This window comes from Gavialis gangeticus, unplaced genomic scaffold (assembly GCF_001723915.1).
Source record: "Gavialis gangeticus isolate Ggan-Ray unplaced genomic scaffold, GavGan_comp1, whole genome shotgun sequence".
Taxonomy (NCBI): domain Eukaryota; kingdom Metazoa; phylum Chordata; order Crocodylia; family Gavialidae; genus Gavialis; species Gavialis gangeticus.
In genome coordinates, this window is record NW_017728995.1 from 9,222,963 (window position 1) to 9,235,321 (window position 12,359).

The following is a 12,359-nucleotide window of genomic DNA, read 5'->3' on the forward strand; positions in this document are numbered from 1 at the left end:
ATAGAATCTAGGTATTGAAGGTATTGTGGTCCTCCTCATGAGGAGGGCCACTCACATGATCAGGGGGCAGCAGGGAAGGCCTTATGAGGAGAGGCTACAGGACCTGAACCTGTTCAGCCTCCACAAGAGAAGGCTGAGGGGGGATCTAGTGGCCTGTTACAAACTAGTCAGGGGGGATCAGCAGGCACTGGGGAAGTCCCTGTTCCTCCGAGCACTGCCAGGAGTGACCAGGAATAACGGTCACAAGCTGGCAGAGGGTAGATTTAGGCAAGATATCAGGAGGCGCTACTTCACGGTCAGGGGGGCTAGGATCTGGAACCAACTTCCAAGAGAAGTGGTGCTGGCTCCTACCCTGGGGGTCTTTAAGAGGAGGTTAGATGAACACTTTGCTGGGGTCGTTTGACCCCAGTACTCTTTCCTGCCATGATAGGGGATCGGACTACTTGATCTACTGAGGTCCCTTCCGACCCTAGAAACTATGAAACTATAAGGTTTGCTTTGAATTTGTTCCCCCCTTCCACAGCTACAGCAAGCAAAATAAATTTGAGGGGGTCAGATAAGCCCCAGCATCTTCCCTTTGCAGCCCCTTCTCCCTTTTTACTTTCAGATCCTGCTCTCCCTGAGCAACATGAAAGTGAGAAATAAATTTGAAAACAATGACCTTGAAATAAACATATCTATAATAATCTACATATATTACCCATAGACATAGTTAATCCAGAATTGATGCATTTTACCTGATTTGAAACTGTTGCAAGTTTTAGCACAGAACACGCTTTTAAGCAACTCTTTTATACCTACTTGTATATAATACCAACTTCTTCTTTTCTAATATATTTTGTACTCCAAGTCAAATCAGCCAAATCAGATCCAAATCACATCAACTGAATAGAACTCAGTCGTTTCAAAAACAATATTGACTGAGCAGGCAGAACTCAATTGTTCTAAACACCATGTATGGCTTTATAACCAGCAAGCATCCTCTATCTCAGTCTCTCACCCTGGGACTTCAGATACTCCCAAATCCAATGGCAGGCATCATACATGCAAGGCTAACCGCAGAGATCTTGGGATTTGGATGCTCCCAGTTGATCCGAGTCAAAAGGCCAACTTTTTTTTTTTGTTTTGGAAAATTTTTTGTGTTCCAGGTCAAAGTAGCTCACTTGATTTTAGCCCACAAGAGGCTGAGAAACTATGCAAGATATTAGTCTGAACCCATAAGGCTCACAATTTAACATATACTTTACTGGGTTGGGCCCCAGAAAAGTCAGCAGCATTTTAAGTCATGGTGACCCCACAGCTCAATATTCCTTAGTATGCGTGTGCATTCCACATACCACCCCATAAAGAAGCCACATCCTAATTTGCCCTCCACTCATGACTGGAATCATGAGTTCTTGTCATGAGTCCTGAGATCCTTCTAAAATTTATATGAAGATGAAGCACAGGGAAACCTGTTCTAGCTCTACCACATGGAGGGCAGGGGCACACTGATCACATGCAACAGACTTAGAGAGGGAGCAACAGAGGCATTCTGGGTGAAATGTTTGGGGTGATGTTTGCTAGACATTGGAAACAGAAATCATTAGAAATGGGAAAGAAAGGAACAGTTCAGTAGTGGGAGTGAAGAGGAAGTTGAAATGTATGCAGTGCAGTGGCTCACTATGACTTGAAAAAAAAAGAGTCAGCACTGAGGGGAACTATGGACACTACCATACATCTCATTCAGATAGGCTACACTAACCTATCTGTATGATAGGTTCCTATCAGCATGAGAAGAGCAGTGCATGAAGATACAGGTATGGAGATGGGTGTGAGGATACATGGTATAAACTGTATAATGCATATTTTGGGTTGTTTTTTTTAACTGTTAAAGTGTACTATGATCTGCCAAGTGAACCACAGGGCTGCTTGGCAGAGTGTTGGAGGTAAAGATAGGTATACCTATCTATCTATCTATCTACCTAGACAGATATAGATATTTTTTTCTGGCAAAAAACCACGAACAAACCAGCATGTTTGCCCAAAACAGGCCAAGTATTTTATGGTCATGCTCAGTGTTGGCTGTATTTAATCAACTCTGCAGTTGGTTTATACTATTACCTAGTACAGGCTGCTTTTGGCAACAGTTTAATGACAGACAATATATTTAATGTGATTTCCCACATGAATGTAAAACAAGAGGCTTTTTTTCCTCCATGCTAATTTATTACTCTTATATTCAAGTAAATATGGTACATGTGGATTTAAGCCAGGATTTCAGAAGCAGGATCCTAAAGTTAAGCTCTAGAAACAACATATAGAGCATTTTTACGTGTGGCCTGGGACACAGTACCAGGCACTTTAATTAGCGAGCCGTGCTAATTAAGATTCTGCGTGTCACATGTATAAGCGTCCCCGCACTGAAAAAGTGGTGGCAGGGTGTTTTGACCTAAAGCTCATCAAACATGTTTTATTTCGAAGCACCCTTCTGCCATTTTTTCAGCACAGGGAAGCACAGGGACACTGACAGATGTGATGCAGAATGTTGCTAGACCTCATCAATTTCTGTGCTGAATTTCCAGTGCATTGAAGCAGGCTCCCTGCACATCTATAGGAGCTCTTATGCTTTTTTCTTGCAGTGCCGAGTCTTTAGCAGCTCACCTTGAATTGCTGAATGTTCAAAACTTGCATATTGGAGAGAAAAATAAAAATGTAGATTTAAGAGTCCAGTTTCAGGATCTTTTTGTCTTTTACTTACATCTTGGCATTAGCAGCCTAACTTCAGGCACTCAGTTGATTATCTATCCTTTCCTTGAATCCTCATAAGAGATAGGCTGCATACAGACATTTATTTCTAACATAAGAGAGTTCTTCCATTAGAAAGCTGAACTATATCGACATTCTTCAGACTCATGACTGAAAGGCTTCACAGGTAAGCTCTCCAGCCAGGGGCTGTTTCCTGGGCCACCCTTGCTCTTAAGGGAGCCCAACAATTGACAACCTGTCCCCTTTCCACACAAGTGGTGGTTGGAAGCTGTTGAAAAGCAGCAGCTGCCACAGAGAGCAGGAGGCAGCAATTCCTGCCTTGGGAGAATGCCTCCCCCATCATACTAATTAGCTGACTGGCAGGAGGTGGGTAGAGGGCATTCTCCTATGCTGGAAACCCTCCACATGCCTGGTTCCCAGCCCCTCCTGCTTCCTCTTGCCCCACAGCCACTCAGCTGAATGGCAGGGACAGAGATTTAAAAGCTGGAGGGACCAGGAAATAGGCATGCAGAGGCTTTTCTTCAGCCTGGTTCCCCCTTGTAGCCTACCTGAGCAGCAGCGCAGCAATTTAAAAGCCAGCAACTAAACAGCAGGGCAGCAAGAGGGAGCCAGCAGGAGCCAGGAGCTGGGTTAGGGTGATATTCCTAGAGCCCCATTCTGGCTGCTGGCTTTTAAATTACCACCCCAGCACTCAGCTGGCTGTAAGAGTAGGAAGCAGAAGCCAGCAGGAGCTGGCAAAACCCTTTCTCTTCCCAAAACTGCCTGGTTTGGAGAAGAAGCAGGGAGCAGTGGCTGCTGCTCTCCTCCCAATCTATAGGACAGTGGAGAGAAACTTCCCCACACTTTCTCAAGACCAGGATGACTCCTGGTCCCCACAAGGAGTTAAACCAAGACAAAGCATGTCTCCAAGGAGGCCATTTTTGTTCTTGGAGAAAAAGACAATGTCTGCACACTCTGGGTTTCTACTGGGAGAACTGTGATTTGACCATTTGTACCTGGCCATAGTCAAATCTAATTATATTACATACCAGCAGGAATAGCTCCTTCAATAGCTAGCAAATCTCCCTAGCTTTGGAAGATTTGAACTTATGGCTATAATAGGGTGGGCAAAGCAGCCAAGGACACTGCAACTCTTCTTGATTAGGCTCAGACATCAACTAGAAATCCAGAAAGAATGAACCATCTATCCTTGTCAAAGCTATAGTTGAAAAATTTGTATTCTATACTATAAAAAGCTCAAACTAGTATAGATCACAAGTAGCAATCCACTAACGTAGACAAGATAATGAAAGTATTTAAACTCTATCTACACAATCATTTATAGTCATCATTCTATAGCAGTGCAAATGCCTTTGTTGAGACTTACTGTAACATTATTGCTAATGTAAGTGAGGTTTATGATTCTGTATTTTTGGCCATTGCATTAATGCTGTTCACAGACTCATTAACTGTGTTCCTATCTCCCCTAAAACTCCTTCACTTTCAGACTGCAACCTACAACTACAGATGAGTTCACTTCTGTGCGGTTCATGGAAGCTAACTGGCTGTGCTGGGATACGTCATATTATAGACCTATATTACATCCAGATCAGACCTACTATATAACTGACCATTAATTATAACACTCAGTTATTCCGATCATTTTATAAATCAAAATTAATTAATAAATTAAATATATAAAATAATTTTACCATTTTCATGAGACAAAATTGTACACTCACTATTTTCTATGTCCAAAGGATTATAATTCTGAATCTTGTTAAAAAAAGCCCTGAAATTTAATGCAAACAGCTTAGCTAAAATTACCATTACCTCCATGGTTCTTCTTTTAGTTAACGTTATTTCAAAGTTCTTCCACTCCCAGCGTTGTTCTACAACATGAGCAAAAATCACATGTCCATTTCCACAAGCTCCAGCTATTTGAGTACCATCAATAGACCAAGCAATATTAAATATGCTGCCAGTATTTGGTTTCTCCAAAGCATATGACCACTAAAAAAAAAGAAGAGATATCTTAAAGACATTTTTATATGTGCTTTTGTCTGCCACATTCAACAAATATCACACTAAACAAATTACGATTGGACCCATGGACCTCCCTGCCCACTCCCACCCCCACTGGATCCAGAGCCCACAGCACTCATTCTGGGACCTGCACCACACGTCATTCCCACCAAAGCCTGTGGCCCCTTGCCACCTCCTTTTTTCCTAGGCTGGTTTGGGACTTTGCCATGTGCAGCATGCATCCTGAACCAGGTGCCATGTACAGTATGGGTCCCAGGGAGGGACTTGCATGCAGCACAGTCTCAGATCAACTAGGGTGGGTGCTGCATGAAGTGTGCGTTTCTGGCCCTGTGCATATGGCTGATCCATTCGTGTGCGGGCCAACTAAGACCCAAGGATAGCACTGGGGGCCAAATCATGGAGTTCCATGGGCTGGATCCAGCCCATAAACTGTACCTTTGACACCTCTGCTTTACACAGTCCAGATCCATTAAAAACCTAAACTTTAAAGTTAAAAATACAAAATATAAGGGCTGGAAGCTTTATAATGGCTTACAGTCAGAGGTACCAAACCACCCTGTTTGGTAAACTGATTTCAGACATAATTTACGTACTCAACTATCCATCGAAATATAACCAAACATATAACGTGAAATATAGCAGAACAGGACACTACAACTTTTCACAATATCTTAGAACAAAAATTAATATCTTATCAGAAAGAAAACTGCAAGAAAGGTTTAGTTAGAAAGTAATTGCTTACACTGGAATTTTATCAAGAAAAGACAAGACTTGCTTTTGAAAATGTTGCAACAGCATTTGTAAATGAACACCAGTGGTAAGGACAAATGGTATCAAAGCTCTTTTCAAAGATAAAACATCCAGATGCATAGTGTGTCCTATATTATTTCTACTCACTGTAATGGTACTCAATAGTTTTATACAATATTGAATCACTAACTTTGAAAGCACCTTGCAGATCTTCCAATCTAAAAAGCGAGTAAGACTAGTTTAGCTTATTTTAAAGAGCCTAAAGTGACATGGGCAAAGCCCAAAAAATGTATTTCAAGGTTTTGTTATCCATTAAAAACAAATAATGAAACCATTTTTCTTAAGGTGCTAGCAATTCAAACAGAAGACAAAATGCCATTATTTTTTATTACGCACCTTTCTGCTAATAGGAGTTTTCTCAGGTGGGAATGTCCATTTGGATGACTTCCCAAAGAATATGTTCCAATGGAAAGTGACTGGAAAACCTTCAAAGGTTTTACGAGGCTGACATTCTTTCATCTTCTACTACTAGTTTATGTTATCTATATTTTCTTGAAACACATTAATCAGTTTTTTTAATACAAGTCCAAAAATCATTGGAATAGCAAGAAGCTCTTGATATTCGTTGATAATTTAAGTGATTTGTCACTTACAGAGCACAGAAATGATCTGATGAAACCAAAATCATTATACTGCCCTTCCAAAGCAGCTGCTATAATAGTTAGGCAGATATGCTGGGAGAGCAGCTTCAAAGGGACTATTTACCAAAGACTAAGTAACTCTGTACATGCCTGGAACCCTTCAGAGCCACTCTTCTGATGTTCTGAGTAGTGCTGCTGCTACATTTAGCCTGAAGAAAACAGAAGCTACCCCTACCACATTCCACAGCCTTTGAGAGGCCAAACAGGGAACTAAACAAGGGGAACAAACAAAAGGGATAAGGAGATGCATTTAAGCAGGAAATGCAAATAGAAGGGAAACCAAGGAAAGCAAACAGACGTCCTACATGTGCCATTTTTATGTATTACAACTTACCCTACCAGGTTTGAAGTTTAAAGGAATGGCTTACCATCTCTATGTTAGCATGATGGTAATTTAGACATGCTGGGAGACCACTTTTTCCAAAGTTACAGCAAATACTTTATCTAGTCAGTGCCTGATTGTGAACTCGCTATTTCTATTAGTGGGCAAGTAGTCTTACCAGACTCAATGGGGCTACTTAAATAATTGCATATAATGAAAACAAGACATTCATGACTTAGTTCTAGAGAAATAAACTCTTGCCCAAAAGTTTTAAACAATTTTTAAAAGTTATCTTCTACTGGGCATTTCCCAATCTCCAACTTTCCATAATTCTTTCATTGTCCATTTCAGTTATTGGGCATTCTAATCTAATAGTATCTCCTCTGCTAGTAGGAAAATGGGTAATATTCAATCTTTATTTTGAAAAAAATTTTTTACTTGCTTTCTAAGGAGAAACTAATACTTTATCAGTCTTGCTGACCTTTTCATAAAAAGCTCTAGCTACTTTTATTTACCACTCTCCCTTTCCTTTCAAAGCATATTAACTTGTTCCTGTAAGTGCCCTGTATTACTTTGGTGTCCTGTGTTCATCTGAAAATTTTTTCAATAAATGCATTTCTTGTTTTAAAAAAAAGTAAGTCTTTCCATACCATTTTCTTAATGTTATGAACTACAGGTACATCAAGGTATCTCCTCTGTATTACTGCCTTGCTTCCACAAGGAAGTACCACTAGAATTACGTGCATCATTCATTTAGTATACACTATGTCAGGCTTGTCTAACATATGGCCTGTGGGCTGCCATGCGGCCCACCAAGCCATTTTATCTGGCCTGAGGCACCTGCTCTGCACTCCACAGCGGCGGCGGCGGGGCAGCAGTGAGGCCAGGTGGGCAGGGCCAGCCTGTGGGTGCCAGCCAGCAGCGAGGGGAGGGGAGCTGCTTACCCCCATGGGGCCGGGCTCATCACGTGAGCCGGGTCCCACTGGCGCTGCCCCGAGGGCTGCACGGTGCGGGGCTGCCCCAGCCGCGCCTGACTGAACGAGCTGGGGACAGTGTCTGGACTTCTCCGGCTTCGCCCCTTGCCCCTGGCGCGCAGCCGAGGGAGCTGCAGCATGGCCTGTGCCCTGCCCGCGTGCGTGGTGGACAGAGGCATGGGTAAGTTCCCGCGTGGAGGTGGGGGCGCCTCGGGGCTGGGCCGGGGCTGCGGGGCACATGGTTGCCGGAGCCAGGCTGGGCAGGAGACAGGAGGAGCCCGGCCCAGAGGCGCTCTATGTCCAGCCACAACTTGGGATCCTAATGCCAAAGCCTTTATTTCATAGATTTCATAGACATTAGGGCTGGAAGGGACCTCGGAAGGTCATTGAGTCCAGCCCCCCCACCCAAAGGGCAGGAAGTCAGCTGGGGTCATAGGATCCCAGCAAGATAAGCATCCAACTTGCTCTTGAAGGCGGGAGCTGCTGGTCTGGTGCACCGTGAGGACTACACTAGATGCGCTTTGCTCCAAAGCAGGCTGCCAGCAATTGAATCACTGGAATCTTATGAGAGAGAGCAGCTGCATGTGGGTCCCTTGACACTGTGGTGGGCGAGTGTTGCCTGTATGTGTGTTGGGTGTGGGTGCAGGCGTCCATATGTGAGGGCAGCACTGGGGTGAAAGGGTCAACCAAGAGTGTGTGGGGGGGGTTCACAGTGATGTGGGGGGGTTGGGAGTGGGTGCAGGGATGAATAGGGGGTGCATGTGGGGAAGGGTATAGGGAGCACGCGTGTGTGGGGGGGAAGGGGTGTTGGGAACATGTGTAGGAATGAGTAGGGACATGTGAAAGGAGCACATATATCTTTGGATGGGCTTCCCTAGCGGTCAAGTTTCAAGTTGCCATCAATCTCTGTGTAGAAAAGGGCAATCTATTTTAAGACTGGATGATGCTGACAAGCCCTTCTGATGTTGCTATTTAAATTATAGTCAACATTTAAAACCAGGGTTTTCTTATGTAAACTGTAGTCATAACTAGTTATTAATTCAATAAATCTTCTTGAAGATTATTCTCAAAAATGCCCATATTTTGTTGCTTTGATTAGTTTCCACTCTGGCCGATATCTTTTCCACATTTGACCTGTTGACTTGCATTGTGCTTCTTTCATTCATTGAGAAGTGAGTAGAAGCAAAAGTGTTTATTTTAGTATTATTTCATTCTTGCTTTTATATTGTTTTTATTTTGGATTTTAAATCACATTTCCAGATCCATTTCATTGTCACTTCCTGCAACTTCATTGGTGTCAAAGGTCATGTGACATCACTTCCTGATGTGATACCATTTCCTGTGAGGTCTTTGAATATGGCTTGCTGGCCCACTGGATGATAAAAATTTGTGATCCTGCCCCACGTTCAAAAAGGTTGGACACCCCTGCACTACATCATTCAGTTTTATATGTGCTTCAATTTGTGCTGCCATCTTTATGTTCTATAATAAGGTATCGGTTAACGTCCAATGCTTTCTTAATTTTCAACCTCTACAGGAGCATGGTCAGTAATACTGTCAATATCAACTTTATGATCTTATTATATTCTGCAAGCATGAATTAAATTCTAGCGTATGAAAACTGACTTTCTCAATAAAACATTTACTATTTAGGTTCATACACACACACACACACACACACACACACACACGAAAGAAACCATGAATATATATAATTTCTTATTCTCTCAATTATTTAACTGCTGTCTTTCAGATACAGTCTGTATTACTTGCAATTGCTATATTGTTTTGGATTAGAATACCTATTTTTCTTCCATTTTTATATTTACACAATGTAAAATGCATGTCTTGAATCCAACTCATTTCAGTTTATGCGTCTCTTCTCTGAAGAGATGAGCTGCTTATAGACATACAACGTCTACATGCTAAATGCAGGACAATTTTTCATTACTAGGTTTTTAAAGGGACAGACAGAAATGCAGCTCCCCACTGTAACTCAGAATGCCATGCAAGAAGCGTTCTGAGTTGCAACAATCCCCTGGACCAAACAGAAGTTTATTGTTGGTTCCAGGGGGGAAGAGGAATCTAGCTGCTGGCTATAAGTCTGCAGCCACTTCCCCTTAGCAACGGTCCCTCCTCTCCCCCAGTCTGTGCTGTTTTCAGAATGGGAAGTTGGTAAGGGAGCAGAAGGAGCTTGTTTTAGGGTAGTGTTTCTCAACCTATGGATCGCAACCCAAAAGTGGGTTGCAAGAATATATGAAAGGGGCATGAACAAACTTTAAAAATGGATTCTCCCTTAAAGGAGAAAAACATGGCATACTGTGGCTTTTCCCTTGCAGGGTTTCAGCTTGCAAGGGGCTGCTTGAACCTCCCCCCCCAGGTCCTATACACCTTCCCCCTGCCCCACACAGTGTCCTGGTGTCTTGTAAAAGTCTATCAGAACCTGGTAGAAACTTCAAAACAAGCCACAGATACCTCAAATTAGATTTTACCAACATATTTCAAATAAATCTCATTTGAAGTTTCCAGAATAGGCTGAGTCTGAGATAAAAAGTGGCCAAAAAATAAGACGAATTTTCAGACCATGATAGAGGATGTGAAAAACAGGTATCAATCTCAGAAACAGTTTGTACATAACATCTCAAACTGGATAGAAGGTGGGCAGCGTTGAAATCGTCCTGTAGCCACAGATTGCACAAGTATTCTAGAGAAATACCATACCAGATCTTAATTGTGACTAAAAGGAGACTGCAGCCCTTCCAGGTAGATCTATTTGAATTTTAAATGGCATTTAAACAATTAAAATAAATTCTTAGTCAATATGTTTAAAAGAGGATTTATTAAACAATATTTTAAAGCCTTCTGGAGAACCAAACTGGTACAAAAAAACATCTGACTAATGTTAAAAGTAGACATTAAATTCTAATGGCTTTTGGATCCATGCACCTCTACTGAAGGGGAAATAGTTGGAAAAGGCTTACCTAATGTTTTTAACACATTTCACACGCTAATTTCTTTTGCAGTATGCATAAAACCCAAGAAACGTCAAGTTCTTCACATACTCAAAGTTATCATATGATTTATATGAAATCAAATCACAAAAACTACATCCAAGGAATGGTTACTGTTAAACTTAAATGTTCAATAGCAAGGAGATTCAAAGTTAGGGATGAAATTCAATATTCACCTCTTTTATTGTGCGTATGATTTGCAGCATACTAAGTAAGATCACCTACTGTTCTAAAGCCCTTTCAGTGCCTACATGTTAAAGAGTGAGCAGAGTGTGTCAGCACTAACTACATTTCCAAGCTCAAGAATTCAATTCAGAAGGATACGGCCTCCCTGGCTGCTGGCTTGAAGATATGCCATGAACTGCTTATGCTCTGCAGCTGTGGAAGCCTATTGTGATTCTCTAAGAAAAATCCATATCCTCCTCTTCTGCCCCAATAGAAAGACCTCTTTATAAGACGCTCTGGTCATCTTGGTGAGCACAGTCCTTAACTCCTTTCTGACTTTCATATATGACAACTGAATAGGTTCATAGAGAAAACTTGTTAGAGCATTGTGTCAAAGTTTGGTGTAGTGGGCTTCCTGACATGTGTTTCTTGGTTTGTCTGTCCCAGAGGTTACATTCAAGTGTTCAAATGAACTGGTGAAAGTTAACTTTTCTTGTGCAGGGACTGGGACTTCCCCACCGTGATGAAAGACAGACTTGAGGGGAACACTTCCAGACCTCAGGTTGGGTAGGACAGGGTTACAGAGCTTCTGGAGGGGCTGGACGTGTTCAAAACAGTGAGTCCAGATGCTCTCCACCCCAGGGTGTTGAGGGAGCTAGCAGGGGTTATTGCAGGGCCCTTGGCACGGCTTTACGAGTGCGCGTGGAGCTCGGGCCAGGTGCCAGATGATTGGAAGATAGCCAACGTGGTCCCCATCTTTAAAAAAGGGAGGAGGGAGGATCCGGGCAACTATAGACGCGTCAGTCTTACCTCAATCCTAGGGAAACTCTTTGAGAAGATCATCAAGGAGCACATCTGTGATGGGCCAGCTTCAGGAATGATGCTCAAGGGCAACCAGCATGGTTTCATTAGAGGCAGGTCATGTCAGACCAACCTGATTGCCTTTTATGAACAGGTCATAAAAGCATTGGATGCAGGTGTCACCGTGGACGTAGTCTTTTTGGACTTCAGCAAGGCCTCTGACACTGTCTCCCACCCCATCCTCATTAAAAAATTGGGTGACTGCGGCATTGATGCCTACACAGTCAGATGGGTTGCAGATTGGCTGAAGGATCATACTCAGAGGGTGGTGGTGGACGGGTCATATTCAACCTGGGGGGAAGTGGGCAGTGGAGTCCCCCAGAGCTCGGTCCTTGGGCCTGCGCTATTCAATTTCTTTATCAGCAATTTGGATGACAGGGTGAAAAGCAACCTGTTTAAATTTGCTGATGATACCAAAATTTGGGGTGAGGTGAGCACGCTAGTAGGGAGGGAAAGACTGCAGCAAGACCTAGATAGGTTGCAGGGGTGGGCTAACAAAAACAGGATGCGTTTCAATACTGACAAGTGCAGGGTGCTACACTTGGGCAGTAGTAACCAGCAGCACACTTAAGACGGGAAACTCCCTTCTTGAGAGCACGGAGGCAGAAAGGGATCTTGGAGTCATTATTGACTCCAAGAGGAACATGGGCTGACAATGCGAGGTCACAGTTGGCAGGGCTAACCGAACCTTGTCATGCATACACAGGTGCATCTCAAGTAGGACCAAGGAGGTGATCCTCCCCCTCTACGCGACACTGGTCAGGCTGCAGCTGGAGTACTGTGTCCAGTTCTGTGTGCCCCA

The 12,359-nt window shown here is 42.9% G+C and overlaps 1 protein-coding gene across 1 annotated transcript in view; it reads right to left on the minus strand.

The window, feature by feature from the left end:
• IFT80 (intraflagellar transport 80) overlaps positions 1-12,359 on the minus strand; it is a 179,819-nt gene that overhangs the window by 42,670 nt on the left and 124,790 nt on the right. The window contains exon 8 of the mRNA XM_019503222.1: positions 4,561-4,740. Within this exon, the coding sequence (XP_019358767.1) occupies positions 4,561-4,740 (180 nt within the window). The remainder of the gene's footprint in view (positions 1-4,560; positions 4,741-12,359) is intronic.